General features: G+C 40.5%; 1 protein-coding gene and 1 pseudogene across 11 annotated transcripts in view; both read left to right on the forward strand.

Annotated features, from left to right (window-relative positions):
* Positions 1-27,349, forward strand: part of Gpatch8 (G-patch domain containing 8) — a 73,751-nt gene that overhangs the window by 37,728 nt on the left and 8,674 nt on the right. For 7 of the 11 annotated variants that reach the window (XM_028882608.2, XM_028882619.1, XM_028882609.1 and 4 more), the window contains 4 exons: positions 12,834-12,901; positions 13,484-13,570; positions 16,648-16,791; positions 24,911-25,041. In XM_028882608.2, the coding sequence (XP_028738441.1) occupies positions 12,834-12,901; positions 13,484-13,570; positions 16,648-16,791; positions 24,911-25,041 (430 nt within the window). Of the gene's footprint in view, positions 1-10,592; positions 11,003-12,833; positions 12,902-13,483; positions 13,571-16,647; positions 16,792-24,910; positions 25,042-27,349 lie in introns of all 11 variants that reach the window. The other 4 variants (XM_037201041.1, XM_028882618.1, XM_028882617.1 and 1 more) reach the window with 3 other exon arrangements.
* On the forward strand, positions 5,515-6,112 carry LOC114702238 (annotated as a pseudogene).

Here is a 27,349-nt window from a genome sequence, read left to right on the forward strand (position 1 = left end):
GGCAAAACACTGATACATATAAAATAAAGAAATTCTTTCCAGACAGGGTTTCCTGGATCTCACTCTGTAGACCAGGCTGGCCTTGAACTAACAGAGATCCGCCTGCCTCTGCCTCCTGAGTGCTGGGATTAAAGGCATGGGCCACCACCGCCTGGCCTATATGTGTGTTTCTTTCTTTCTTTCTCTCTCTGTTTCTTTCTTTCTTTCTTCCTTCCTTCCTTCCTTCCTTCCTTCCTTCCTTCCTTCCTTCCTTCCTTTCTTCCATCCATCCATTCATCCATCCTTCCTTCCTTCCTCTCTCTCTCTCTCTCTCTCTCTCTCTCTCTCTCTCTCTCTCTCTCTCTCTCTCTCTCTCCTCTCTCTTTGAGACAGGGTTTCTCTGTGTAGCTTTGCGCCTTTCCTGGAACTCACTCTATAGACCAGGCTGGCCTGGAACTCAGAGATCCGCCTAGCTCTGCCTGCCGAGTGCTGGGATTAAAGGCGTGTGCCACCACTGCCTGGCTGTATGTGTGTTTCTTTGAGACTATATGTCACATGTGTAGGGCTCCCAGTAGAAACCAGAAGAGGGTGTTGGATCCCTTGGAGCTAGAATTATAGCCTCCAGTCCTCTGGAAGAATAGTATGCACCTTTAACACTGAACCATCTTTCCAGTCCCAAGAGGTCTAAATTTTAGAGCTAAAAGGGTGAGGGGAAGCTGTAGTGATAGCTCAGCAGTTAAAGCATTTTTGCCCATGCAAAGGACCAGGGTTCAGTTCACAGCACCCAATGACTGTCTGTTACTCCAGTTCCAAGGACCCAGCACCCTCTTCTGACTTGTACAGACACCGGTACACATAGGTACATTCAGGCAGAACACTCATACACATAAAATCTTAAAAATATATAAATTTAAAAAAGAAAGGGTCCATCCTAGTGGCACACACCTTTAATCCCAGCACTTGGGAGACAGAGGCAGGTGGATCACTGTGAATTCCAGGACAGCCAGAACTACATAGTCAGACCTTGTCTCAAAAAAACAACAGCAAAAAATAATAATAAAATTAAGAAAGAAAGGGATTGGAGAAGAATAGAAAGGAGTGGTGAACTGTAGAGAAAAAGAATATAATGGAAAAAATTGGTTTTTGTTATAAGAGCATCATATTTAAAGAGTACATCTTGGGACTAAGGAGATGACTCATCAGTTAACAGAATACATATACTGCTCTTACAGAAGACCGGTTTTGGATCCCAGAACTCCTGTCAAGTGGCTCACAACTGCTTGTAACTCCAGCTCCAGGGGATTTAGACACTGCTGGCCTCATGTGCACATAACCCCACACAGATAGAAGTAACCAAAAATAGTAAAATTTAAAGGATATGCCAGGCAATGGTAGAGCATGCCTTTAATCCTAGCACAATTTCAGATTAAAATTGAGAACAAGTGAAAGTTGAAGGCAATTTTTCCTTTTATCATTTTACTTTCTGTTTTTTAGTTATGAAGAAAAGAATGTGGAGCTGGGGAGGTAGCTCAGTCAGTAAAGTGTTTGTCATGCAAGTGTGACGATCTCAGTTTGATCCCTAGAGCCCATGAAAAAAGCTAGTCATGGTGGTGCATACTTGTACCCCCATCTGAGGAGACAGAAACCAGCAGCCTCCAGGCCAAAGAGACCCAGACCCTGTCTATCAAAACAAGGCAGTTGGTACCTGAGGAACAACTGGGGCTTACCTCTGATGCCTGTGAGACGTGCACACAAGTGCTGGGGGGTGGGAGAGGGTGATGGGGTGATGCAGGGTCTCATACAGCTCAGATTGGCCTCAAAGCTTGTTGTGTGGTAGAGGATGACCTTCAGTTCCTGATCCCCAAGCCTCTACCTCCAAATGCTGAAATTACAGGTGTGCACCAATGCACTGGCTAACTAAATGAAAAACATCTTTTCTGTTTGTTTGTTTGTTCATTCATTGTTTTAGAGGTGGGGGTCTTACTATGCAGGCCTGGTTGCCCTGTGTGGACCATACTAGTCTCAAACTGAAAGAAATCCATCCACCTCTGCCTCTCAAGTGTTGGGAATAAAGGTGTATGCACAATGCCCAACATAAATGAAATATTTTTTTAGAGATCGTTTTTTTTTTATTAGTTTAATTTTAGAAAAATCTTGGATGATAACGATGGTGTATGTGTGTGTTATGTGCCATGTATTGGGCTTGTGTATGGAGGTCAGAGATAGTCTGCCTCTGTATATGCCAGGCTAGCTAGCCTGTAGTTGTTGTACAGTTTTCATGTCTCTGAGATAAAATTTCCATTTTTCAGATCAGAAAATTGACTCTTATTTTTTTGAGATAAGGTTTTCCTATGGCTCAATGTTAACCATGCTGGCCCTGAACTGGGAGTCTTCTGCCTCCACCTCCTGGGTGCTTGCTTTACAGTCATGCACCACCATACTTGACAGGAAGTTCCCATTCCAAACAACAATTTGTCCAAGATCCTTTAGCAAATAAGTAGTAGAATTGTGCTAAAATGTGTATGTTTTATTTCTGTTTTAGCAGAATCTTCATAAGTATGTTTTTGTTTGTTTGTTTTTTGGGTTGTTGTTGTTGTTGTTGTGTGTGTGTGTGTGTGTGTGTGTGTGTGTGTGTGTGTGTGTGTATGTAATCTGAGCCTTTAATCAGTGTGCTGTATGGTATGCCTAAACAGTTTACTGGCTCCTTCGATTTTGATAGAATTATAATACAGGACAGTTGTCTACCTTGCTCTCCAACAATTTGGAAATGGCTCTGAATATGATATATTTTCTTTAGAAACTTGAAGTAATCATATATAGTCTTCATACTTACTATAAATTCACTAGAAACTAGAAGCTAAGTTAGGTAGTAAAAACTTTTCATAGACTTTTTTCTTTTGGTTTTTTGAGACAGGGTTTCTCTGTGAAACAGAGACCTTTTTGAAAGTTAGTTCTCTTCCTACCATGTAGGTCCTCCTGGAGATCACATTCAGATTGTCAGATTGGTGGCAAGTACCTTTACCTGATCTGGCTGTGTAGACAGGTGGGCCTCAAATTTGAGCTGTTTTTCTGCCTTATCTTCTGAGTGTTGAGGTTATAGGTATGGGCCACTGTGCCTAGTTTCCCCCTTGATTTTTTTTCTTACGTTTTATTTTTTGTGGAATTTTTAGTTTTCTACCATGTATAATTTTTATTGTGTATTTTGTTTGCCCTTCTTAAACTATGTGTTTCTAAAGACTAGTAATTAATGTTTTTTGCATATTCTTTGTTATTACTTTTCGTGGTTTTTATTGTATATATATTTACTGACAGAATACCCCAGAACTACACTATGTTTTCAAGAAAGATAGGGACTAGTGAGATGTCTCAGTAGGTAAATGTGCTTGCTGTCAAGCCTAACTGAGTTTGATATCCATGACCCACATAGTGGAAGGAGAGAACTGACTCCTGCAAGTTGTCCTCTGACCTCTGATCTCCACATGCACACCACGACATTCACCACCACCACCACCACCAAATAAATAAATACATGTAGATTGGAGGGGGGAAATAGGAGGATGAGTTAGGAGCTGGGCAGGTGGGGGTGGTCCTGTGATCCCAGCACTTCAGAGGCTGGGGCAGGAGGTTCATAAGCAGGCTGGCCTGGGCTATATAACAAAACCTGGGGGTGCATAGAATAAAACTATAAATTATAACCCATGCCTACTTAGGACTAATGGGGAAACATAGAACAAATATGAGTATTATAATGGTAATACTAGTGGTTGGGGATTTAGCTCAGTGGTAGAGTGCTTGCCTAGCAAGCACAAGGCCCTAGGTTCGTTCCTCAGCTCTGGGGGCAAAAAATGGTAATACTAGAGAATTGAACAATTTAACTTAGAATTTTGTTGTTTGAATGTTAGATGGTCTTATAATAAAAAACCCAGAGCCAGATATCAAGTTGAAAGCTTAAAGAGCTGAGAAGCAGAGCAGCCAGACATTAGTTCTTACCACTACGAAATCCTCAGGCTATAGAGAGTGAGTTCCTATTTCCTCATGCCTTATAGACCTTTCTCTGCCCAGACATTCCTGGGATGAAAGGTGTGTACCACCATTGCCTGGCTCTGTTTCCAGTGTGGCCTTGAACTCACAGACATCCAGATAGATCTCTGCCTCCCCAGTGATAGGATTAAGGGTGTGTGCCACCACTGCCTGACCTCTATGTCTAATCTAGGGGCTGGCTCTGTCCTCTGATCCTCATGCAAGTTTATTAGGATACACAATGTATCACCACATTTCCCCTTTTTTGTCTAAAATAATAAAAGAAGGTTATAACTAATATAAGAAAAACTATATACAATATATACAACCAAGAGTTGCATTAATAATGTCTAGTCCATAAACATTTAACAAATTCAGAGAAAATACTCCATTGTCTATTCTAGTTTTGTGCATCCAAAGTGTTGTACTCAATTTACTTTCTATCCTAACTTGTATTACCAATTGAAAACTATTTCTTTTTTTTTTTTAAAGATTTATTTATTTATTATGTATACAGTGTTCTGCCTGCATATATGCCTGCAGGCCAGAAGAGGGCACTAGATTTCATTACTGATGGTGGTTGTGAGCCACCATGTGGTTGCTGGGAATTGAACTCAGGACCTCTGGAAGAACAGTGTTCTTAACCTCTGAGCCATCTCTCCAGCCCGTGAAAACTATTTCTTGATGTCTTTCAAACTTATACATTTTACACATCTTTAGTGAGTTTCTTTTCTGAATTTGTTAACAAGGAAAACTGTAACTATAACTGTCTAATCTTCAACTCCCTCAGAGACCCGAGAATGAAATAATATTACCTAAGTAAGCAGGAAGTGCAAACAAGCTACTTCCGAAAAATTTGTGAGAAATGACAGAAACAGCTGACTGCCTGGACAGTCACCCAAGATTTTTCTGCAATATTGGGACATTCACCTTTGGCCTACAGGCCTAGCATATCTGACAGACTTATCTGTGAAGCAAGATTTTGTGAAGGGCCTTCCTACCTTGTCTGAAAGATTCAGCAATCCTTTCATGTTCTGCTTGTCCATTTTGGACAGCATACTGTCAGCAGTTGAGGTAAAGGGCATTTTCTTGCCCAGTGACTAACTTGCCACAATGAAAGTAAACTCCATATGGAGTTTCTTCAATGCATATCATCTTCTCTGAAGTATATTTGAGCTGCCTGGAGCAGACATGTCTCATTATCATAAAAAAAAGAATATGTTAATAAAATATCTTGAATGCTATATTCTGTAGATCTCTAAAGTGTTTGAAGATGATCTATCTAAAATATATTTCTTTTTGACCTTGAAAACATACCTAATATAGCTACAAGTTTGATTGTGATAGGTGACTAAATATTAACTTGCATTTCTTTATATCCTAATTAATTGGTAATAATAGCTTTCAAGGACTAGCAATTTGCTTTACATTGTTAAATGAACTGTATAGGTACAATACCTTGAACAAGATTAGAAATATATGTGTAATATTTTCTAACAAAGTCTCAAATTTGTATCAATACACATAACATATACAATATACAAAAATCCAATCCATTGTGAAATACTTAAAACTAGTAGTTGTGGGGCCTGCCACGGGTCCTTCCAAGGGTGACATTCAGCTGGCAGTTCGAGGGGATGGACCTTCCACCCTAGACCATGGCCAAGTTCATCCGTAACTTCGTGGAGAAGGCCCCGGGACTAATAACCGCTGCCGTGACTAACTCGAAGCCTCAATTGGCCACGTTTTGCAGTACACCAAGGTTGAGATGGTTCCCCCAACTCCTACTGAATTTCCTGCAACTATTCAGAGTGCAAAAAAAAATAATTCAAAGTGCTAAAACTGGTAGCTTTAAGCACCTTACAGTTAAGGAAGCTATGCTGAATGATTTGGTGGCCACTGAGGTGTGGATGTGGTTTTATATCGGAGAGATCTAGGCAAATGTGGCATCATTGGCTATGTTTGAAGACTGATCTTTAACATCTCATTTTATTTGAGTTCCTATTTGAATGTTCTTTGACCACATATAATGAGACTGCTATCTGAATAAAATATTAGCTGTTGGGGGAAAAAAAAAAAACAAGCAAACTAGTAGTTGCTTTCTAAAAGTAGATTCAAGAACTTACCTTTTTTTTTTTTTCTTTTTAAAGATTTATTTATTATGTATACAGAAGAGGGCACCAGATCTCATTACAGATGGTTGTGACCCACCATGTGGTTGCTGGGAATTGAACTCAGGACCTCTGGAAGAGCAGTCAGTGCTCTTAACCTCTGAGCCATCTTTCCAGCCCAAGAATCTACCTTTTTATCTTATCATCTCTAGTGTTAAGTTAATAATAAACTGCAACCTAGATAATCAATTAGATAATCCCAGGGCTTTGTGTGTGCTAGGCAAGTGCTCTACCAGCTGAACCATACCCCCAACTTAAGGAAGATTATAAGAACACCAAGTAAAAAGTATATTTCAGCTGGGGAAGTGGTAACACATCTCAGCACTGGGGAGGCAGAAGCAGGCAGCTCTCTGAGTTCCAGGCTTGCCTGGTCTGCAGAGTGAGATCCAGGATATGGGGGGTGGGGTGGGTGGGAGTTACACAGAAAAACCCTGTGTCAAAGAAAAAAAAAGAGCTTATTTATTTAGTAGCTGTTTTATAAAGAAGCTAAAAGCAAACATAACCTCAGTACTTGGGAAACTGAGACATGGAGAATCAAAGACTCAGAACCAGTATGGGTCACATAGCAAAACTGTCTCCAACCACAAAGAACGGAGAGATTACCACCAACATAAACAGCAGGGGATATTATTTAGAAAAGAAAACATATCTCCCATGGTAATATCTCCCATGTACATAGGGATTTTTTTTCCTTTTGAAGGGGTGAACAGTGTCACTATGTACTCTGGAATAGCCTCAAAATCAAAATCCTCCTGCCCCAGCCTCCAGAGTGTTGAGATTTTGAGCATATGCCACCATACCCTGCAAATCCAATTTATTTATTTATTTTTGAGTAGGGTCTTTCTATGTAGTCCTTGCTGTCCTGGAACTCACTAAATATACCAGACTGGCCTTGAACTTACAGACATCCACCTGCCTCTGCCTCCCAAGTGATATATAATTTTTATTTTATTTTTCCCCCCTTAACACTGTGTAAACCTGACTGGCCTGGACTCAGAGGGCTCTGACTGCCTCTGCCTCCTGAGTGCTGGGATTAAGGCTGCACATCTGATTTTTTTGTTTTGTTTTTTGAGACAGGGTTTCTCTGTGTAGTTTTGGAGCCTGTCCAGGAACTCACTCTGTAGCCCAGGCTGGCCTCAAACTCACAGAGATTCGCCTGCCTCTGCCTCCCGAGTGCTGGGATTAAAGGCGTACGCCACCACCACCACCACCACCACCACCCAGCCAATCTGAATTTTTAAAAGTCTAGAAATCCACTCTTTGTGTTTGTTTGTTTATGTCTCTACCTCCTGAGTGATGGGACTAAAGGCCTGCACCACCATTATGCCTGACCAGGAGTGTGATGTGTATGTTTGAATGCCGTGGCATGTGTGTGGTCAGAGGACAACTTGGTGTAGTTTTCTCCCTTCACTTTGACATAGGTCAGGCTTCACAGTAAGCATTTTACCTTCTGAAGAACTATTTTGTCCAACCACAACCACATCACTTCAGATCATAATATTCTACCTTGTTTCCAAAAGACTCATAATCAAAGGTGTATTTAGTTCATCTCTTAAAAGTCCCCATAGTCTTGACAGTCTCACCACAGTTCAAAAGTCCAAAGGCTCTTCCAAGACTAAAGGCGGTCTCTGCACAGAAACCCCATGAAACAAAGTCAGATTTGTATACTTCTGTATACAGTGGCACAGAGTAAACAGTTCTGTTCCAAACCATTCCAAACTAAGAAATGCGGGCATAGCACAGAAAGACTGGAAGAAATGATGCAGCTCCAGGTCCAGTGCCTGGGGCTTATGACAGAATCATCTGGGCTTCAGAGTGCTTGAGTAACTTGTTGCTTGCTGTAGGTCTGCCTCTTAGAGAACACACACAGCCCTTCTGGGCCAGCTCCATTCCATACCTGCAGTTTTCCTCTAGGGATTTCCTGTGGTTTCCATTGCAACTTAGACTTCACCTTCATGTGGTGGCTTCTTAGGGACTCTTTGCAGGGACTCTGAATCTGCCACACCTTGCCTGGTGTCAGCAGCTCTCTCCATGAAACCTTGACACAGGACTGTTACTTACCCAACATATTATCTTTCATGCCTGCACAGCACGTACTGTGTGGTTGATATTGACAAGGTCGGCTGCTACCTTGGGAAGCAGCCTGTCCCCTTGGACCACAGTTGTAGTATTCACTGTATGCTGACCCTGGGAAAACACTTCCTAGATGATTATGCCTATTATGGTTTTTGGGTTTTTGTTAGTTTTTGAGATAAGGTTTCACTGTATAGCCCTGGACAACTTTAAACTTATTATGTATAGACCTAGCTGACTTGTAATTCTTGGCTGACCTCCTGCCTCTGCTTCCCAGGTACTGGTATTATAAACATGTGCCACCATATCTGGAGAAGGATCACTTTTCAGAAATATTTCTGAGCATGGGATATAGCTGATTCAGTAAAGTACTTGAAGGACCTGAGTTGAATCCCTAGAACCCAGCTTACAGAAAACTGGTTTGGGTATCCTTGTAGTCCCAGTGCTGGGGAAGCAAACATGTAGATCCTTTGGATTGAATAGCTAGGTGGGCTGCATGGTAAGCTCCATAAGAGACCTTTTCTCAAAAACCAAGTTGAATAGTACCTGAGGAATAATACCAGCAGGTGTCCTGTGGCTGCTTTAGACATGTGCACCTGCACATAACACATGCAGCCTTGGACTTGCACACACAGATGGTTTTGAAGCCTTGCAATGACTGTGTTGAGTTCAGCAGTCTTCTGTATAGTGATTTAAATTCATAAAGTTTGCTTTGTTTGTGACCACTTTCGATCTGTATGACCATTCTGAAAATAGAGAATAGCCATCTGCTCATAATCTCCTGTGGTTGTAAAAAGACACTAACTGTTTAGTTATCTCCTCTCAGAGAACTAAGGTTTTATAGCCCAGCCTTGGGAGACAGAGGCAGGTGGATCTCTGTGAGTTTGAGGCCACCTTGGGCTACAGAGTGAGTTCCAGGACAGGCACAAAGCTACACAGGGAAACCCTGTCTCAAAAAGCAAAACAATAATTGAAGTAAAGCATACAGACTGTTGAAATCTTTATAATGCCTTTATTTTGGATTGTGAGCTAATCATGTACTGTGCTCAATGCTGAATTAATTATAGAACTATAGTTCTGATCCATGGAGTTTAAGGTTGTCACTGTGTATGCACATTCTTTGTTGTAGTGATGGTGATTTTCATCACTTTCGTTTTTGAGATCAGGTCTCACTCTCCAACTCTGACTGACCTAGCACTCACTGTGTAGCCCAGGCTGGTCTCAGGTTTGCTGCACTTCTCATCCCACAGCTTCCACGGTGCTTCCTGGCGTGAGTCACCATGCCTGGCTGTTTTGCAGTTCTTTGATTAAAGATAGTCACATAAGGCCAGCTTGCAGGGCAAATAAGCCAGCTAACTGCCCTACAGCTCATCTCCGTAAGTTGGGCCTAGTGAAAGACATAACAAAAATGTTCTTAATAGTTTAGTAGAAATTAAATAAAAATTTCCACACTTCGAATATAAGGAAGTGACTTGACTTTAGCTCAGTGTTGTATAAAGAAGTTGGCTGTTGGAGGGAATATACACTTTAACTACTGCTGCTTGTCTTAAAATTTTTTTTTGATCATTTCAAATTGTTACTTATTCTAAGTTATTCTTTTTTATGATTTATTTTTATTTTATGTGCATTGGTGTTTTGCATGTGTGTCTGTGTGAGAGACTCAAATCCCTTGGAACTGAAGTTACAGACAGGTGTGTGTACAGACAACTGCCATCTGGGAATTGAACCCAGGTCCTCTGGAAGAGCAGTCAGTGCTCTTACCTGCTGAGCCATCTCTCCAGCCATATCCAGTGATATTCTTTATGATAGGATCAATCATTGATTGGAAATGAATAAGTAAGGGGATTTTTTAAAAAACATGGTACAATCTCTTCCTGTATATATTCTTTCCTTCTGTGATTTTTTCCCTTGGTTGTATAGTCACTTTAATAATAAGAAATTATTGCTTCATGTAAGCAGTGATTTCATCTTCAGATTGTTTTGTAATTTGGATCTTTTCTGTGAGTTAACTTTGCAGAAATTATAAATGATACTTCTTTTGAGGCTTTTTTTTCCTGAATTCTTTTTCAAAGATTGATCTAGTTATGTACAGAAGCATAGATGTTGGTGACAAAGTCTTTTAATAGGAAGCAAAGATTGAGTAGAGCTGCTTAGTTTTACTCATTCTTAACAGAACATAGTTCTTTAAACACTGACATCTAAAGTTGTTTTCTAGACTTCTGATTATTAACTATTTTAAAAAGGTCTTGAAACCCCGTCAGCCAGGCTCCTTATACTTCTTTTATGAAAAGAAATGACTTGGTCAGAGTCTGGTTGATCCCATCCAGTCTTTACTGTGATTTATTTAAGGAGTCCCATCTTGGACCTGAATACTGATTTGCCAGAACGAATAAGTTAGATGAAAGACTGGAAGGAAGCTAGAGTAAGTTTTCTCCCTTTAAACAGCTGACATCCCAGCCCATCCCCCATCCCTGCCTTGTTGAAGAGGAGATTAGATTGTTCATGTTCTCAAGTAGCATTACAAAAATCTCACACCCCATCCTGACCAGTACAGAAACAGCTGCTCTAGCACAAAATGTCCTTCCTCTGTCCTCACTGATATTGGGGGAGGGACAAAGCCCAACGGTACTTCACCCTGGCCCTGTCTGCCTGCTAGAAGGCCTGTTTCCTCCCCTGATGGTCTCTGCCTAACAAACGGTGTTTCTTTTTTACAGCGTTATGACCCTGGACTTGTTGTGGTGATGGTAAACTTAGCAGTGGTAATTGCGTATTTTCAGATGAATTACTCCTCTGTCATCAGCGCACCAATGTTAGGCTTCCTCTCTCTGTTGTAGCCTCATCCTTCTGCTTGGTCTTTTCATTTTCCTTTCCTTTCCTTATGCAACTTGTCTGATACCTGTTCATTAAAGGGTACTGTTAAGAAGGGATGTATCCATGTTAGAACTGCCAAGAATCAGCTAGAATATTAAATTCTAATACTGTCAAAAAACTTGATTTCCCCACCCCCAGTGTAATGGGCACTAGCACTTGCTACTGCAATTTACAAATAAGTTAAAACAAACTTTGACTGCCTTAGAAGGCAAAAGCACTAACGCAGAATTTATAAACAGGGGTTTACAGAGGTAATCAATCTGTACCAAACTTTGTTGATTCCTCCAAAATAAATTCTGACCAATCCAAAAAAAATTCTAAAATAAATTTCTTTGATGTTTCTTTTCAATTGTTTCATTGGACTATTTGTTTTTACCAGTAAATCCCTGAATGAGACGTTATGAAAGTGATATTGCACCTAGGAAGTCATTTTTATAACCTGTCTTCTTTACCTTGGTCCTTTTGCTAAAGATTGCAGTCACTGCTTATTTATTATACCATTGGGCAGAAGAGAACACTACATTTTCATCTTGTTTGACTGGCAGCCTTGGGAATATCTAGTAGAAGACTTCTAGAAGGTTTTTGTTTTCCTGGCAAAAGATTTTCATTAATATTGGGTGGGGTTTTTGTTTTGTTTTTAACTATGATGACAATTGCTTGTTTTCTATCTACTTATTGTTTAAAAACAATAATGGGATCTTGTTGATAAGCAGTTAAACTTCTGCGTTTGTTTTTCAGTATGATTTAAAGATTAAAAAGTACAAATCTTTCTTTGATAATACCTAAGATTTAACCTGACAAAACTAAAATTTCTTGCCCAAAGGTATAATAATATATATGTGTGTGTGTGTGTGTGTGTGTGTGTGTGTGTGTGTGTGTGTGTGTATAACAACAACAAAAACAAGACGAAAAACAATTGTTTACACCAGCCTGAGTGAAATGATGAGGGAAGTAAACATTGTGTTTTTTCACTAAAGGTGTACCCTGGGTAAGGTAAGTCCTTCTCAGTTACATCACAATGAACAGCGCAAGTTGTGATGTAAACCAGCTGTGGTAGTAAAGTGCTTGTCTGCCCCATTTGCTTTGTTTGGCTGGTTATGAGTGGATTAAATATCAATTTATTTCCCCAAAAATCTCCAGTATAGATCAATTAGTTGAAAGTCAATTTTCTTCGCAACTAGTCCTTTTCACAGCTTACCAGTTACCATCCAAAGCCAGTGGCAAATTCATTCTAGGAAATGAGACCTTAGGCACCAGTTTTAAAATAAAACCAGTCTTGTCCCTAAGGGCAAGTAGCTGTTGCTTTTTCATTTAAAGTTTTCCTTTGATATAAAGTAGTCTTTTGAAAAACAAAAATTTAAGCATACTGATTTATAATTGTATCAATTTCCTCTGTTTGAAATGCACTCTATTGTTCCCCCTATTCAAGCAGTTAGTTAAGATATATCCATCACCAGTTTTAAGGGATGACATCCATTCCCTTTGCTTTGCCATAGTTACCTGGAGTTCTCTCCTGCTAGGAGGTCAACCAACATGATTTGTTGAGTTTAATCCAGGGAAGGAAGGCTTGGATGGAAGCTGTGAGAATGGCTTTTGTTTGGTTCACTGTAGCTTTCTGGTCTCTGCACTCCAAGGCAAGATCTAACCACCCAAACCTAGTGTTAAAGTGACTGTTGGTCTAATTGTGTGTCTCAACTTGATTCTGTGTTCCTGTTACAGGGAGAACAGACCCTATTCCAATCGTTGTCAAGTATGATGTCATGGGCATGGGTCGTATGGAAATGGAGGTAAATTGGTCTCATTAAGCATTTTATGGGATGTATAAAATTGGCATTAACTTCAAACTTAGATATCAGTGTAAGCATTTATTTATCAGATGAACATAATTTTAATTTTTCTTTGGTCAATTAAAAATATATTTTATGTTTTCATTTTGTGCTATTTTTGAAGCACAGAAGATATAAATACTGCCCCTGTTTTAACTGGGTTGTAAACATTGAGTTTTCCCAGTATTATACAGAAAGACCAGGTCAGGCTCTGGTACTTGTTTTAATAGTGTTGTTCTGTGCTTAAAACACTAGAAACTCTGTCCATGTAGAGTTATATACAGCTATTATCCGAGATACCTTCTTTCTGTTGTCTGAAATGTTGGTGATGAATATTGAACTGACGCCTTGTTATCAACAGTTGGGTCTATTAGGACTGTCTGGAGAGAGATTAAGGAACTTACTTGGCTTGCTGTTTTCTGTGACAGGACAGTGAAGCAAAAACTAGCAGAAAAAAACACAAGCTTCTTGCTTTCCAACAGCATTGCACTAATTCTGGGGTACTTTAGGAAATAAGAATAAATATGTCTTATTTTTGTCAAGCTGGATTATGCCGAAGATGCTACCGAACGGCGTCGTGTCCTAGAAGTAGAAAAAGAAGACACAGAGGAGCTGAGACAAAAGTACAAGGTACCGTAAACACAAGCACTGCTCTTTGAGAATGTCATACAGAGAAGAGGTGGTCTTTTTTGATGAAAAGGGTCTCCTTGACTGACAGCATTTATTTACATTTGGTGGTGATTTGTGTTAATCTCAATTTGCAGTTACTTTTTATTTACTACTATAGTAAAAATTATGTGTGTTGGACAAATGGCATTATGTTTGAAAATACTAGTCCCAGACAATACATAGAAAATCAAATAGTAGCAGCAGAAAAATGATGAAGAGTCCCTGAATGCTTTCCTTTAAAAAAAAAAAAAAAAAGAAAAGAAAAGAAAAATGGATGATGGTATTTTTGTGGGGCTGGCATTCATTTTGTGTAATGCCACAGTGTGCATAGCAATCAGAGAACAACTATCAAGAGTTGGTTTTTTCCACCCAAAGATCAACCTCAGATCTCTGGCTTAGCAACAGGTGGCCTTACCTGCTGAGCTGTCTCACCAACCCTGAATGAGGTATTTTATTGTAACAAATTAAGAATTTTCTTTTTCATTGTTAATTATACTCAATACTAAAGCACAGATTTATCTCTCCATGTGGACATCAAGTTGAATTCTTTTTCCTTTTTTTCTTTTTGTTTGTTTTTGTTTTTCAAGATAGGGTTTCTCTGTGTGACAGCCCTAACTGTCCTGGAACTCACTTTGTAGACCAGACTAGCCTTGAACTCACAGAGAACCACCTACCTCTGCCTTCCCAGCACTCGGGAGGCAGAGGCAGGTGGATCTCTGTGAGTTGGAGGCCAGCCTGGGCTACATACAGAGTGAGTTCCAGGACAGGCTCCAAAACTACACAGAGAAACCCTGTCTTGGGAGAACAAAAAGAAGAGGCAAGGAAAGGTTCTAGACATGACAGCACACACTTATAATCCCGCAACACCTAGGATCACTCCCAGGAGGAGATTGTCTCAGAAAAGAAAAAAAAGGGGAGGAGGGATTAGGAATGGTTCAGTGTGTGAAGCGCTTACCAACGCCAGATGTGCCAGATGTGCAGATGTGGCAGCACATGTCTGTGATCTCAGTGCCCCTGTGGGGAAATAGGAAATAGTGACAAGGTGATGCCTGGAAGCTTGTGGACCGTGTAGCCTGGTACATTGTGGCAAGTGTGAAACCTGTCCCAAACAAGGTGGAAGGTAAGGATAGACATCCAAGGTTGTTCTCTGACCTCCTTGTATTCAACATACTTAAACATGCTCCACATATATGCAAACAAAACATATGGTTTGATGTTTTGGTTTTTTGAGACGGGGTTTCTCTGTGTAGCTTTGGAACCTGTCCTGGATCTCACTCTGTAGCTTAGGTTGGCCTCGAACTCACAGAGATCCACTTGCCTCTGCCTCCTGAGTGCTGGGATTAAAGGTGTGTGCTACCACACCTGGCTAGGTTCATTTTTATTTTTATTTATTTATTTGTTTATTTTTTAATTCGGAGCTGAGGGCTAAACCCAGGGCCTTGTGCTTGCTAGGCAAGCACTGTACCCCTGAGCTAAATCCCCTACCTCACTAGGTTCATTTTTAAATGAATAGAAACTGCAGAAGAATTACAAATCTACAGTTTATTTTATCTGTTGTAAAATTCTAAAATGATTGTTCTTAAAGAACTTGGGATTTTCACTGCTCACTATTAGAACCTAATCAGTCATGAATAAAAATTGTAGTACACATCTATGTAGTACGGTTTATTTATTTAACAAAATGATTAGGCAGTTGCCTTTCTCTTCCCTCCAAATTATATGTCTTGCCTATCTGATCCTCTTTATAGCTCATTCTGTTTTTCATGCCTTTAAATATTTTTAGAGATTTTTAAATTACATGTACTTGCTCTGTGTGTGTCTGTGTCTGTCTTTCTGTCCCTGTCCAAGTCCAATTCCATGTCTGTCCATGTGCATGCCCTGACATACCTGTGAAGGTCAGAGCGCAGCCATAAAATGATTGATACTGTGTAGGTCCCCTGGGTCACACTCAGGTCTGGTGGCAACTGTCCCTTTTCCTGTCTTCAGATACTGAACCAGGCATGGTAACATGTACCTGTAATCCAAAAATTTAGATTACCTCAAGGATGATTGCCTCAAGGTCAAAGCCAGCTTTAGCTATACAATTTTAGGCCAGACTGGGCTATAGTGTGAGTGGCAATCTCTAAACAATAATAACACACACACACACCAATTAATTAATTAATTGAAAAAGATATTAAATATGTCTTGGGGTTTTTTTTGTCTGTTTTTGATTTTTTGTTTTTCGAGACAGGGTTTCTCTGTGTAGTTTTGGTGCCTACCCTGGATCTCACTCTGTAGACCAGGCTGACCTCGAACTCACAGAGATCCGCCTGGCTCTGCCTCCTGACTGCTGGGATTAAAGGTATGTGCCACTGCTGTCCGGGGGTGGGTGGGTGGGTGGGTGGGTTGGTTGGTGTTTGTTTGTTTGTTTGTTTGTTTTTAATGTTGAACCTAACCTTGAGTCCTTTGGATAGACCTCACTCTTGGTGTGTAATCTTGTTTAGTATATGTTCTATTCCAGCTGCTGGTTTAAAAGTAAAAAATAGTGGCATAATGGGTCTCGAGAGAGATGGCTTAACAGTTAAGGGCACCTGATATTCTCAAAAAGGACCTGGATTCAGTTTCCCAGTACCTACATAGCAACTCACAATTGCCTGTAACTTCATTTCCAGGGGATCTGAACTCACTCTCTAGGCCCTGGCCCTGTGTACTAGGGATAGCTTTGAACTCAAGGCAACCTTGTCAGTCTGAGGTGTATTATGAGCATGCACCAACACTATGCCTGGTTAAAATTGTGCCTTATATTGAATCTAGTTGGTTTTTGGTCAAAGACAAAATGGGGAATGGTCTTGTTTACTGTTGCCAAAAGGGAAATAAAATTACACACGCTTGAACACTTGCTAGTGCATATACAAATTGTTACCCTACCAAATTGCCCTTTGTGTTTTATCCAGTGTCATTGAATTTTATGGAAAGTTATTTTTCTCTCTACTTGAGCAATAACTGTCTAAATCCCACTGAGTTTATTTCTTGTTTGTATTTTGTGATTCTAACAGGATTATGTTGACAAAGAAAAGGCGATCGCAAAAGCCTTAGAAGATCTTAGAGCCAACTTTTACTGTGAACTCTGTGATAAACAGTATCAGAAACATCAGGAATTTGACAACCACATTAACTCTTACGATCACGCACACAAGCAGGTAAGGGATAACTACTTGGTACCAAGAAAAAAAATTCTTAATGGTTATAACTTGATGCTTATGAGTGTGACTGGTTTCTTGTGTCAGCCAGTCCTTATTTTTGGCCACCTGATACACTAGGTTTTTTTCCCATGGGAACTATCCCAACCTAGACTCCCTCTTCTCCCTGCCACTCCATCACCCTTTTCAGTAGAATAATCAATTGTGAGTTTCTTAAACCTTAGGTAATATTTGTGACTTTGATCAATTTCAGATTTTTTTTTAATAAGGCGGTTGAGCTGAGGACCACTGAAAGAGCTTTATGTCAGTTTCTCTCCTTTTCTCAACATGTTAAACTGGTGGTCTTCTGAACCTCTGAATGTAAGAGTTCAAATTTGGGGGCTGGAGAGATGGCTCAGTGGTTAAGAGCATGGACTGCTATTCCAGAGGACCTGAGTTCAATCCCCAGCACCCATATGACAGCTCACAGCTGTCTGTGACTCTAGTTCCAGTTCCATAAGCAGAAACACCAATGCACATAATAAATAAATAAATAACAAATAAACAAATAAATAAATAAATAAATAGTTCAAGTTTTAATGGCTACTATTTTTTGTCAGTAAGTCATTTTGTTATTCCATATACCTTGGAAAGTGACTAAATCCTGAAGAATAATAAAATTAGATAGCAAACCCTCGTCTTAATTAGAGTTTCTTAAATTTTTATTTTATAATTCCAGCTGTTCTCTACTCAAGTCCGTCCTTCCTTCCTTCCTTCCTTCCTTCCTTCCTTCCTTCCTTCCTTCCTTCCTTCCTTCCTTTTCTCTCTTTTTGAGAGAGGGTGTTAACTGTGTAAAACAATGCTGGCCTTGAACTTGTGATCCTCTTGTTTCAGCCTCTAGAGTGCTGTGGTTAAAGGCTTACCTTGCCTTGCCTGACCTGTATTTAAACTTTGTAAAGAACTATTAGTTGACTTTGGTACAGCCCAGCTAAATAACCCCTGATAGGAGATAGGATCTTGCATTCTGTTCCTCCTTAGTGGGCATGAGCTTACAATTGGGCCTGCGTTTTTACAAATTGGTGCTCTAAAATTATAAAGGCACCCTTTGTTGCCTTCCAGCAAGACACAGGATTGTTATAACGCTGAGGTCAAAGGTAAGTACTTTACTCCATATTAATTTTTCCTAGCTTGCATCTTCTATCAAATTTTCACTATTAAAACTTTGGAGAAAAGCTTTATTAATGGTGAACTAAAATAGGCAGGTCCTGGGAAATACTTTTACCTTTTTTTCCCCCCTCGGAGCTGAGGACCAAACCTAGGGCCTTGACCTTGCTAGGCAAGCACCTACCACTGAGCTAAATCCTCAACCCCGCTTTAACCTTTCGTAAGGTCCAATTTCTAAAAAAAGAAAAGGCATGATTACTCTCATTTGTGATCTTTTTTAAGGAATGGAAGAGGAGGTGTTAAATGCCTCTGTTGGCTAGCTCTTCTCAAATTTTCTAAGATTTTGTGATGTACATAAATGTTGAGACTCTGCTTAAAATTTCTACATGTAAAAGTTAGGCATTGTGATTCTAATTCTCGTGCTCTGTTTTATCACCTTTGAAATCTCCAGTGATGAAGCCAGCCATCCTTGAAGAAATAACCCAATATATGATTACTTATTAAGTTCTGACATGCGCGGCTGGAGAGATGGCTCAGAGGTTAAAAGCACAGGCTGCTCCTTCCAGAGGTTCTGAGTTCAATTCCCAGCAACCACATGGTGGCTCACAACCATCTGTAATGAGATTTGGTGCCCTCTTCTGGCGTGCAGGCATACATGCAGAACACTGTATATATAATAAATATTTTTTTTCCCCCGAGACAGGGTTTCTCTGTGTAGCTTTGCGCCTTTCCTGGGACTCACTTGGTAGCCCAGGCTGGCCTCGAACTCACAGAGATCCACCTGGCTCTGCCTCTCGAGTGCTGGGATTAAAGGCGTGCACCACCACCGCCCAGCTTAAATAAATAAATCTAAAAAAAAAAAAAGAGGAGGAGAAAAGAAAAAAAAGTTCTGGCATGTTTGAGTGCTCAAGAAACATCAACACTGATCATGTCTGAGCCTCGATGTTTTAGTTGCAAGCTACAGTTAAATTCAAAACTAGAGATTTTTCCAGCCCCCCTTCCTTGCCCTTTTAATTATTTTACATATCTTTTAAAAATGTTTGTCTGCTAATAGATGTAAAACCTCAAATTTGGACTGCAAGGGATCTTCTTCCCAGAGTGAGTCTGTAGCAGCGCCTCACTAGTGATCAATGGGGTGGAGGGCAGCCCAGTGCAAGTGTTGTGTCCAGAGCCCTCTGTTTGCTCTTCAGTGCTGCCGACAAACAACAAAAGTCAAGTCTCTCACTGTCACACGCTTTTCCTTAACCTGCTTGGGATTCCCCATCTTACCCTCTATTTGCGTCACCAGGGTGCCTTAGAATACAGTGAGCTGAAGATTACAACTTAATCTCCACAGACTGTTGGGCTTAGTCTTTCTGGTGTAGGTTTTTCTCAACTGAAAAAAGTCTGAGTCATGTGCACACACTTGTAGTTACTGATGCAGAAACTTGGGGACAGCAGCCTGGCAGTAAGGCCTCTTCCAGGTTTCTGTTTGATTTGTGTATTAGTTGTTCTGTTGTTGCTGTTATTTAATTAGACAGAGTTCTGGCTATGTAGTTGAACTTCTGATCCTTCTGCTGGGATTACAGATATGAACCCACCATGCTTTAAAGCCCACCTCTTAAAATACCTACAACTGCTCAGTAAGTCAACTGTTGGCTTGTCTTGGACTATCTGATGACATTGAGTTTATATTTCAACAAACCTTGATTACAGCCAAGTAGTTGGTGTCTCTTGCTCACTCTCCAGTAGCTGTGGGCTTCACATCATCTTTTACAGTCTGTGAGTCATGTTACTCAGACTTCTTGAAACACTTGAGGTTGTGACTCAGGCTTCCTCGCTTCCTTCCTATGTTCCCAGTTCTGACTGACACCAGGCATACTGAAGCAGCAGCCTCCACACCTTCAGACGGAATAGGGTTTTCTCTGAAGCTTCTTTGTAAGGACTATAGTAGCGTTTTCATTAGAAAAGCCTTTAACCCAGAGAAGTACAGTTAATTTAGTTGGTCTTCAACTACTGGCTCATCATTGAGGGCTTCCCTGCACAGGTGTTTCAGGAAGTTTAAGGGAAAGGCCAGCCATGTAATAGTCAACAGAAAATGTCTCTTGTGTTCTGTACTGGGCTGCAAATGCACACTTTGAAAAATTACTACCATTGTTTTAGGAAAACAAGATCTTCAAATCATCCTTCCCTCCCTCCCTTCTTCCTTCTTCCTGTCTCCTTCCCCTTCCCTACTTTCTTTCCATCATTTTGTTCTTTTTATTACTCTTGCTGAACTCTAGAGAGCTGGGGCTGTAGACACATACCACTGTACATGAACCTTTCATTTTGAGAACTAATGTAGCATTCAGTTGTTGGGTTTTTTCTTTCTTTCATTCAATTAAAATATTTTTCACTAAATAAGGAATGTGGCTTGAATTTCTGTGAATATTAGTAGTTCAGCAAAATAACCTACCTTATTTTCAGTTCTTCAGAAGATATACTTTATAATTTTGAGAGGTAAAGCATGCTTTTGAGTCACTTTAAATGATCCAGTATATCCATGTGGTTACAATGTATCTCCCAGCTGGGAGTCTATATTGGATTTTTGTGCAGCGTAGACTTTGCAAAGTCCTTGACAAGAGTTTGCAGTGAAGGCCTATCTGCATTTTCTTGGTTTTCTCACAAAAACTCTTTTTTTTTTTTTTTTCTGAGTTTCAGGTATGTTGCTCCTTTATTTTTTTTTTTGTAAAATTGTGCTCCTCTTTAGAATTTAAGGGAAAGGAACAAATAAAGTTCACAAAGAGAATTTCATATGAGCATGTAGTGGCAAATGAGCCAAGCCTGATAATCCATTGGGTAATACCTGAGTTTTGGAAAACCTGACTGATGAAGGCCTATGTCTTTTTAAAAATTACTGTTTTGCCAGACTTGGTAGCATGGTAGAAGCAGTAGATCTCTGTGAGTACAAGGCTAGCTTGTTCTTCATAGTGTGTTCCAGGCCAGCCAAGACTGCATAGTGAGACCCTGTTTTGAGGGGGTGGTGGGCTGGGGAATGAGGCTGGAGAGATGGTTCAGCAGTTAAGAATTCCCTGCCCCCACATGGCAGCTTACAACCGTCTGTAACTCCAGTTTCAGGGGACTCAACACCCTCACTTACACATTCATGCAGGAAAAACATCAACACGCATAAAATAAAAATAAATTTAAAAAAAAAAAAAGAAAGAAAATTGTTTGAGACAGTGTCTTATTTTATAGCCCAGACTGGCCTCAAACTCAGAACAACCTTGCATGGGACCCAGGTTTGCTTTCTAGCACCCTCATCAGGCAGTTTACAACCACACACAACTCCAATTTTAGGGGACCCAGAGCCCTCTTCTGGCCTCCAAGTTTCCACTACACACACATGGTGCACATACACAGGCAAAAACACATCCATATAAAATAGAAGAATAATTTTTTTAAAGGTAAGCAGAAGAGAAGCAGTATAAACAGTTGTGACCTACTAGATGCTTCTTCGTGACTGAGAAAGTAGTGAGTAAATTCAAAGCCAGCCTGGTTTTGATCCTCTCTCAAAAAGCAAAAAGAAGGCCGCAGACACAACTACTCAGTTGTAGAGCACTTAACCCATCATGAGTGAAGCCTTGAGGTCAAATACTGAAAGGGAAAAGGTTATTTTGACAATTAATCTCATAAACCTGTTGATACGTCATTGTAATTTTATAATGATGACAGCTGAGGCTCTGAGATAGAAACTCAGTTGACTAGTGATTCGTGGATTGACCTAGGTTTTCCTTACTGAAGTGTTTTTGTTTTTTTTTGTTTTTGTTTTTGTTTTTTGGTGTTTTGAGACAGGGTTTCTCTGTGTAGCTTTGCGCCTTTCCTGGAACTCACTTGGTAGCCCAAGCTGGCCTCGAACTCACAGAGATCCGCCTGGCTCTGCCTCCGAGTGCTGGGATTAAAGGGGTGTGCCGCCGCCGCCCGGCCCTTACTGAGGTTTTACACTTGCACCTTTCTGAAAGACAGGAGCAGCTGTATTGAGAACAGCATCTGACCGTCACAGATGAGAACTAGGACAAGGTGCTGGCAGTGGGGAGGGCTGGTCTGGGTCTCAGGAGGAGGAGGGGCCAGCAGAGACTTGGGGAAAGGAATTCTTTAACCTCAAGTGGGGAAGAGAGTCTTGGAGTCATGTAAGGAAAGTATGAGTCTTAACCTACGTCTTGGAGCCAGTGAGGTGACTCAGCAGATAAGGGGCTGCTGCCCAGGGTTATGACACAGTCAGTCCCTGGGACCCCATAGGAGGAAGGGCAGAGCCAAGTCATGCCGAGGCCTATACACACCAAGGCATAATAAATACATACATAAACGTTTGTCTTAAAGAAAAAAGGCCATGCTTTTCCGTTCCTGTCAGAATGTCACCATCTGAAAGGTAGCTCTGTGTGTGCTGGGTTTGGGGTGGTTATACACTGTCTCTCAGGTGTGTCTTAGACTTGTGAAGGTCTAATTTCTACCCTAAGACTCCAGGCTTGACTGAAGTTTGTAAGGGTATGAAGGAATATTTGCTGGACTTTATAGAGTACCCAGGTAGGTTTTACGTAGAAGGACACTTGCAATTTAGATTTGTTGCCTTGACAACATTTTGTTGTGTCTCTCTCTGTCTTTATACCTGTGGCGAGACTTTTGAGTAGACTGTGTTGAGAATGCTGTGGGCTTGATTCTGTTCCTTCATCTTCCAAGAATGGACAGAGCCAAGCGTGTTGGCGCACGCCTTTAATCCCAGCACTCAGGAGGCAGAGGCAGTGGATCTCTTAGTTCTAGGCCAGCCAAGGCTACATAATGATACTTTGTTTCAAAAAACAACAAAAGAGGGGGGAAGAAAACCTAATCCTTATCTGAGGCAGTGTGGAGGCTCCAGCTTTGATAAAAATGATCATTGTTTTGAACAATGTCCTGTAGTTCAACAAATGTCTGCTGAAAGTGATGAAATGTTTATAAGAAGTAAAGAGATGACTGTGCATAGAAGAACTTAATGAGGTATATAGGGAAAAGATGGCAAATTTGGGGGGAAAAATCACATTCTTTTTAGATTTGGCAAGAGAGCCTATTACGTGTTTAGAAGGAAAAAAGATTTATCCATTAAAAATGGTGTAATGGTCATAGTGGATCCTTTCTGCCCACTTGCTCTCAAAAGGAAAAAGTTGGAATTTATATTTGCTTAAAATAGTTGATCCTTGCTGAGCCTGGTGGTGCAGGCATGTAATACTATTTGGAAGGCTGCAGCAGGAGTTCAAGGCTTGCTTGAGCCACATACTAAGGTGAGTCCAGGCAGGTTACTGAAAATAGAAGAGGGTTGGGATATACAGATAGCTCAGTGGTATAGCACCTATTTGCTTTTTGTGAGACCCTAAGTTCAAGCTAAAAAGAAAAGTTTAGCACTGAAGAGAGAATTTATAAAAATGTGTGCAGGACCTACACCAGTAATTGTTGTTAGCTGCTGATTAATTGAAGTTCTCCAAAGTAAAGATAACTGAGCACAGACCCTACTTTTAGGCCGTGCAGTCATCCCCGAAGTTCTACAATCATTTCTCTTGAGGAAATGGAAATGATTACAGAAAAAAGAAGGATGGTTTCATTTATCTAGAAGTGATTACTATGTTTGTCTGTGTGTGTACACACGTGTGTTTTCAGGCTCTTTGCTTCTCCCCAGTCCTAGTAGAGTGTATGGTTTTGTCCCTGATTGTTCAGTATAATCGTTTGTAGATTCACTGAGAGCTTATGTAGTAATGCTTGCCTTATTTTTTTTCTCTTCCACTCTTGTTTATTTTTTACTTTTTTTTTCCTCTTTGTGATGTGACATTTTCAGCTGATGTTTTGAAAGCAAATCCTTCTAATTTGGGAGCCCAGATCACAAGAGTGAGTTTTTCTATAGTGTCTTTAGCTGTCTATCTTTTTTGTGTGTATGTCTTTCTTCCCTTCCCCTCCCAATTCTAAAAGATTTGAAACACATTTCATAAATATTAGGTAAGAAAATTCCTGTCTGTTGAACACCATGCCTTTCTAAAGCAATGTCCACTTTATATTGGGTCAACTCCCTTTTCCTAAACTGTTGGAAAAGCACAGGCTAATGGGTAGGCCTTGCTTCACTTTTTATATTATTATGTCACACTGTCTTCATTGCAGATGGGTATGTCTGGACTCTGTCACCAGCCTGTCTCATGACAAGCCTTTCTTTAGTGTTCGTTTCTTTTGTTTTGAGGAAAATTACGCAGTAGCATCTGGAAACAAAAGACCCATTCTGTTACTTGAAGTTTAAGTAACAAAATCTTTCTTTCCTTTGTTCTCCTTCTTCATCCCTGGTGTTCCTCTCAGGGCTGCGAAGGAATGAAATTCGTTTCAGCAGACTGGCTGGGTGAAAGTGGTCAGGCTGAGTTCTAAGCATGCTATGGTTAGAAACCTCCCTTGGCTTTAAGAGTTACAGGAAACCTGTTAGTGCTGAAACCAAACAAAACCCACACCTTTTATTTTATGGTGGGGAAAAAAGTATTTTGTTCTGATTTTGATTTACTCACCTCCCCCCATGTAAGCTGTACATTGCTTTTTAAAATCTTACACCTTGGGTGATTTTCTGTACCAGCCTAACCCCTTTCTGGTCTCTTCGGCCTGTGTTGCTACAATGTATCTCACATTTGTTTGTCTGGTTCTGCATCCTGGAAGAGCAGGTGATTGGTCTCTCTTCTTTCTTCCCAATACTCTAAAATTTGCCTGTTGCTTCTGAAATCATTTTGTTTTGTACAATAAGACAAATGCCATGCTATATCCTAATTACAAATGCTCATATTCAAGTGTCATACTCAAAGTAATTAGCCATTTTGTTTCTGGGTACTATATAAATATAATAGTGTATTCCACACTAGTATTATAACATTAGTTGAGGGTAAATATTTTAAAGGTGTTTCCTTCACATCTGTATGTCATTTAAAATTACTCACCCTCTGTTTCTTCCTTTCTGTTAACTCAGAGATTAAAAGATCTCAAGCAGAGAGAGTTTGCTCGAAATGTCTCTTCAAGATCCCGCAAAGATGAAAAGAAGCAAGAGAAAGCCCTTCGGAGGCTCCATGAGTTGGCAGAGCAGAGAAAACAAGCTGAATGGTAGGGAAGTTTCATGTTAAGTGTTTTGTGGTTAAATAGAATCCTTAGGCCGGGTGGTGGTGGCTCAAGCCTTTGATCCCAGTACTGGGGAGGCAGAGGCAGGCGGATCTCTGTGAGTTTGAGGCCAGCCTGGTCTATAGAGTGAGATCCAGGACAGCTAGGGCTGTTACACAGAAACCCTATCTGGAAAAGCCAAACAACAACAAAATCCTTAAGATTTAAGTTTATAGATTTAAAATTATAATTCAAACACTGGATGTGGTAGCTCATGCCTATAAACCTAGCACTTGGGAGCCCGAGGCAAGAGAATTACTGTAAGATTGAAACCAACCTGAACTACAGTGTGAGACCATCTCAAAAAAAAAATATTTAAATTAGGGGCACTTACTGCTCTTCCAGAGGTCTCGAGTTCACTTCCCAGGACTCATGTCAGTGGCTCACAACCATCTGCAACTCCAGGGGACCCAGTGTCCTTATCAGGCCTCCAGGGGCACTGGCACTCACATGGCGTACACTCACACAGACACATAGATAAAAAAAAAAATCTTTAAAACAATTTTTAAATTGGACTCGGTGTGTACCTCAATGCTTACCTAAGGATGTATAAAGCCCTAGGTTTGATCCCCAGTACCATATAAGCGTGTTGACACATAGCTATAATCCTAGCACTCAGGAAATACAGGGCCATCCATGGTTGAGTAATGAGTCTGAAGTCAGCCTGATACACCTGAGAACTTGTCTTTTTAAAAAAAAAAAAAAAAAAAAGGAGAACCAGGTGGTGGTGGCACACACCTATAATCCCAGCTCTCAGAGAGGCAGAGGCAGGCAGATTTCCGTGAGTTCGAGGACAGCCAGGACTACAGAGAAATCCTTTCCCAAAACATCAAAAGAGGAAACAAAATGAGGAGAGAGGACAGAGCCTTGGCTTGTGAACGTCTACTCTTACCTTCAGAAGTGTGACAGTCCTGGCACAGGAGATAGGTGTGCATCTGAGTGTTTGGTCACTCCCTAGAGGAGGGGACAGTTGCTCTTGCCATCCTGCCCCCATATACCCTCGGTTTGCTGTTGTCCTAGACTTGAAATTTCTACTTTGTGTTTATTTTGTTTGGCTTTTCTTTTTCTGTACTGAAAAGGAGCCAAAAATAAGTGAGAATTGGGAAAGAAAAAAAGCACTTAAAGAACCCATGAGCGCTAATGTTGAATTAAACTACTTATAAAATGATTGAAATTACTTATCTGATAGAGTTTTAAATTTTATTTGCTGTGTGAGTGTGTGTGTGCTCGCACACATGTGAATACATATGGAAGACAGAGGGCAGTTCTGTGGGGTCTGTTCTCTTCATCCTCCTTTACATGGGTTCACTAGGCTTGCAAGGCAAACCTTTACCCACTGAACCACCTCACCAACCCAGCTTGCAACTCTTCATAGTGTCGACAGCTCTCTCTTGGGCATGTTCCAAGAATATCTCCTTGGAAGATGCACATCAGGCTACTTTCTGTTTCAGGACATATTATAATAACATCTTTTTCTTCAGAAGCGTCTTTTAGTTATCATTTTATAAATTACCAGTTAAAAGATGACCAAGTAGGGATGATAGTTGTGTAGGGCACTGGTTTGGCACTCACCCTGACAAGCACCATCATTTGTTAGTGTGACGTAGACTAACACAATATAAATATGTCTTACTCTCCATATCTGCTTAGATTCCATCTTTGAACAGCAGCAGCATGCACAGCAAAATCTAGATACCATGGTATCTGGGTTTTTTGACTCCCAAGTTCAGAACAGCTTACAGCTAGTGAATATATTATTAAGTGTCTTTAGTTATTGAGTTCAGAATTCAAGAAATGCCCCACACTGAAAATTGTTGACAAGGCTATGTAGTAAACACAGGCTTTAAAGCTCTTCTCTAGTCCTGTTGTGGGAGCTGGAAGGTTGCTTGTCACAGGTATTTATTGTTCTGGGCACCCAGAAAGTATAATAGTTCCTGTGGATTTGTTTTCTGTGCCTTCACTTACTCAATTAGCTGTGATATGAAAATATTAAAAGGGGGCCAGAGGGTGCTTCAGCAGAGTCCCCAGAACCCACACAGTGGAAGGAGAGAACCAGTTCTACAGTTGTTCTCTGACTGTGACACATGTACCATGGCTTGTATGTATATACACACACCATAAAATGGAACAAGAAATACATTAAAAAGAAAATTATAGTTGGGTGTGGTGGCACACGCCTTTAATCACTTGAGAGGCAGAGACAGGTGGATCTCTGTGAGTTGGAGGCCAGCCTGGGCTACAGAAAGAATTCTAG

The sequence above is a fragment of the Peromyscus leucopus genome, chromosome 8b, assembly GCF_004664715.2.
Source record: "Peromyscus leucopus breed LL Stock chromosome 8b, UCI_PerLeu_2.1, whole genome shotgun sequence".
In the NCBI taxonomy this organism is placed as follows: Eukaryota; Metazoa; Chordata; class Mammalia; order Rodentia; family Cricetidae; genus Peromyscus; species Peromyscus leucopus.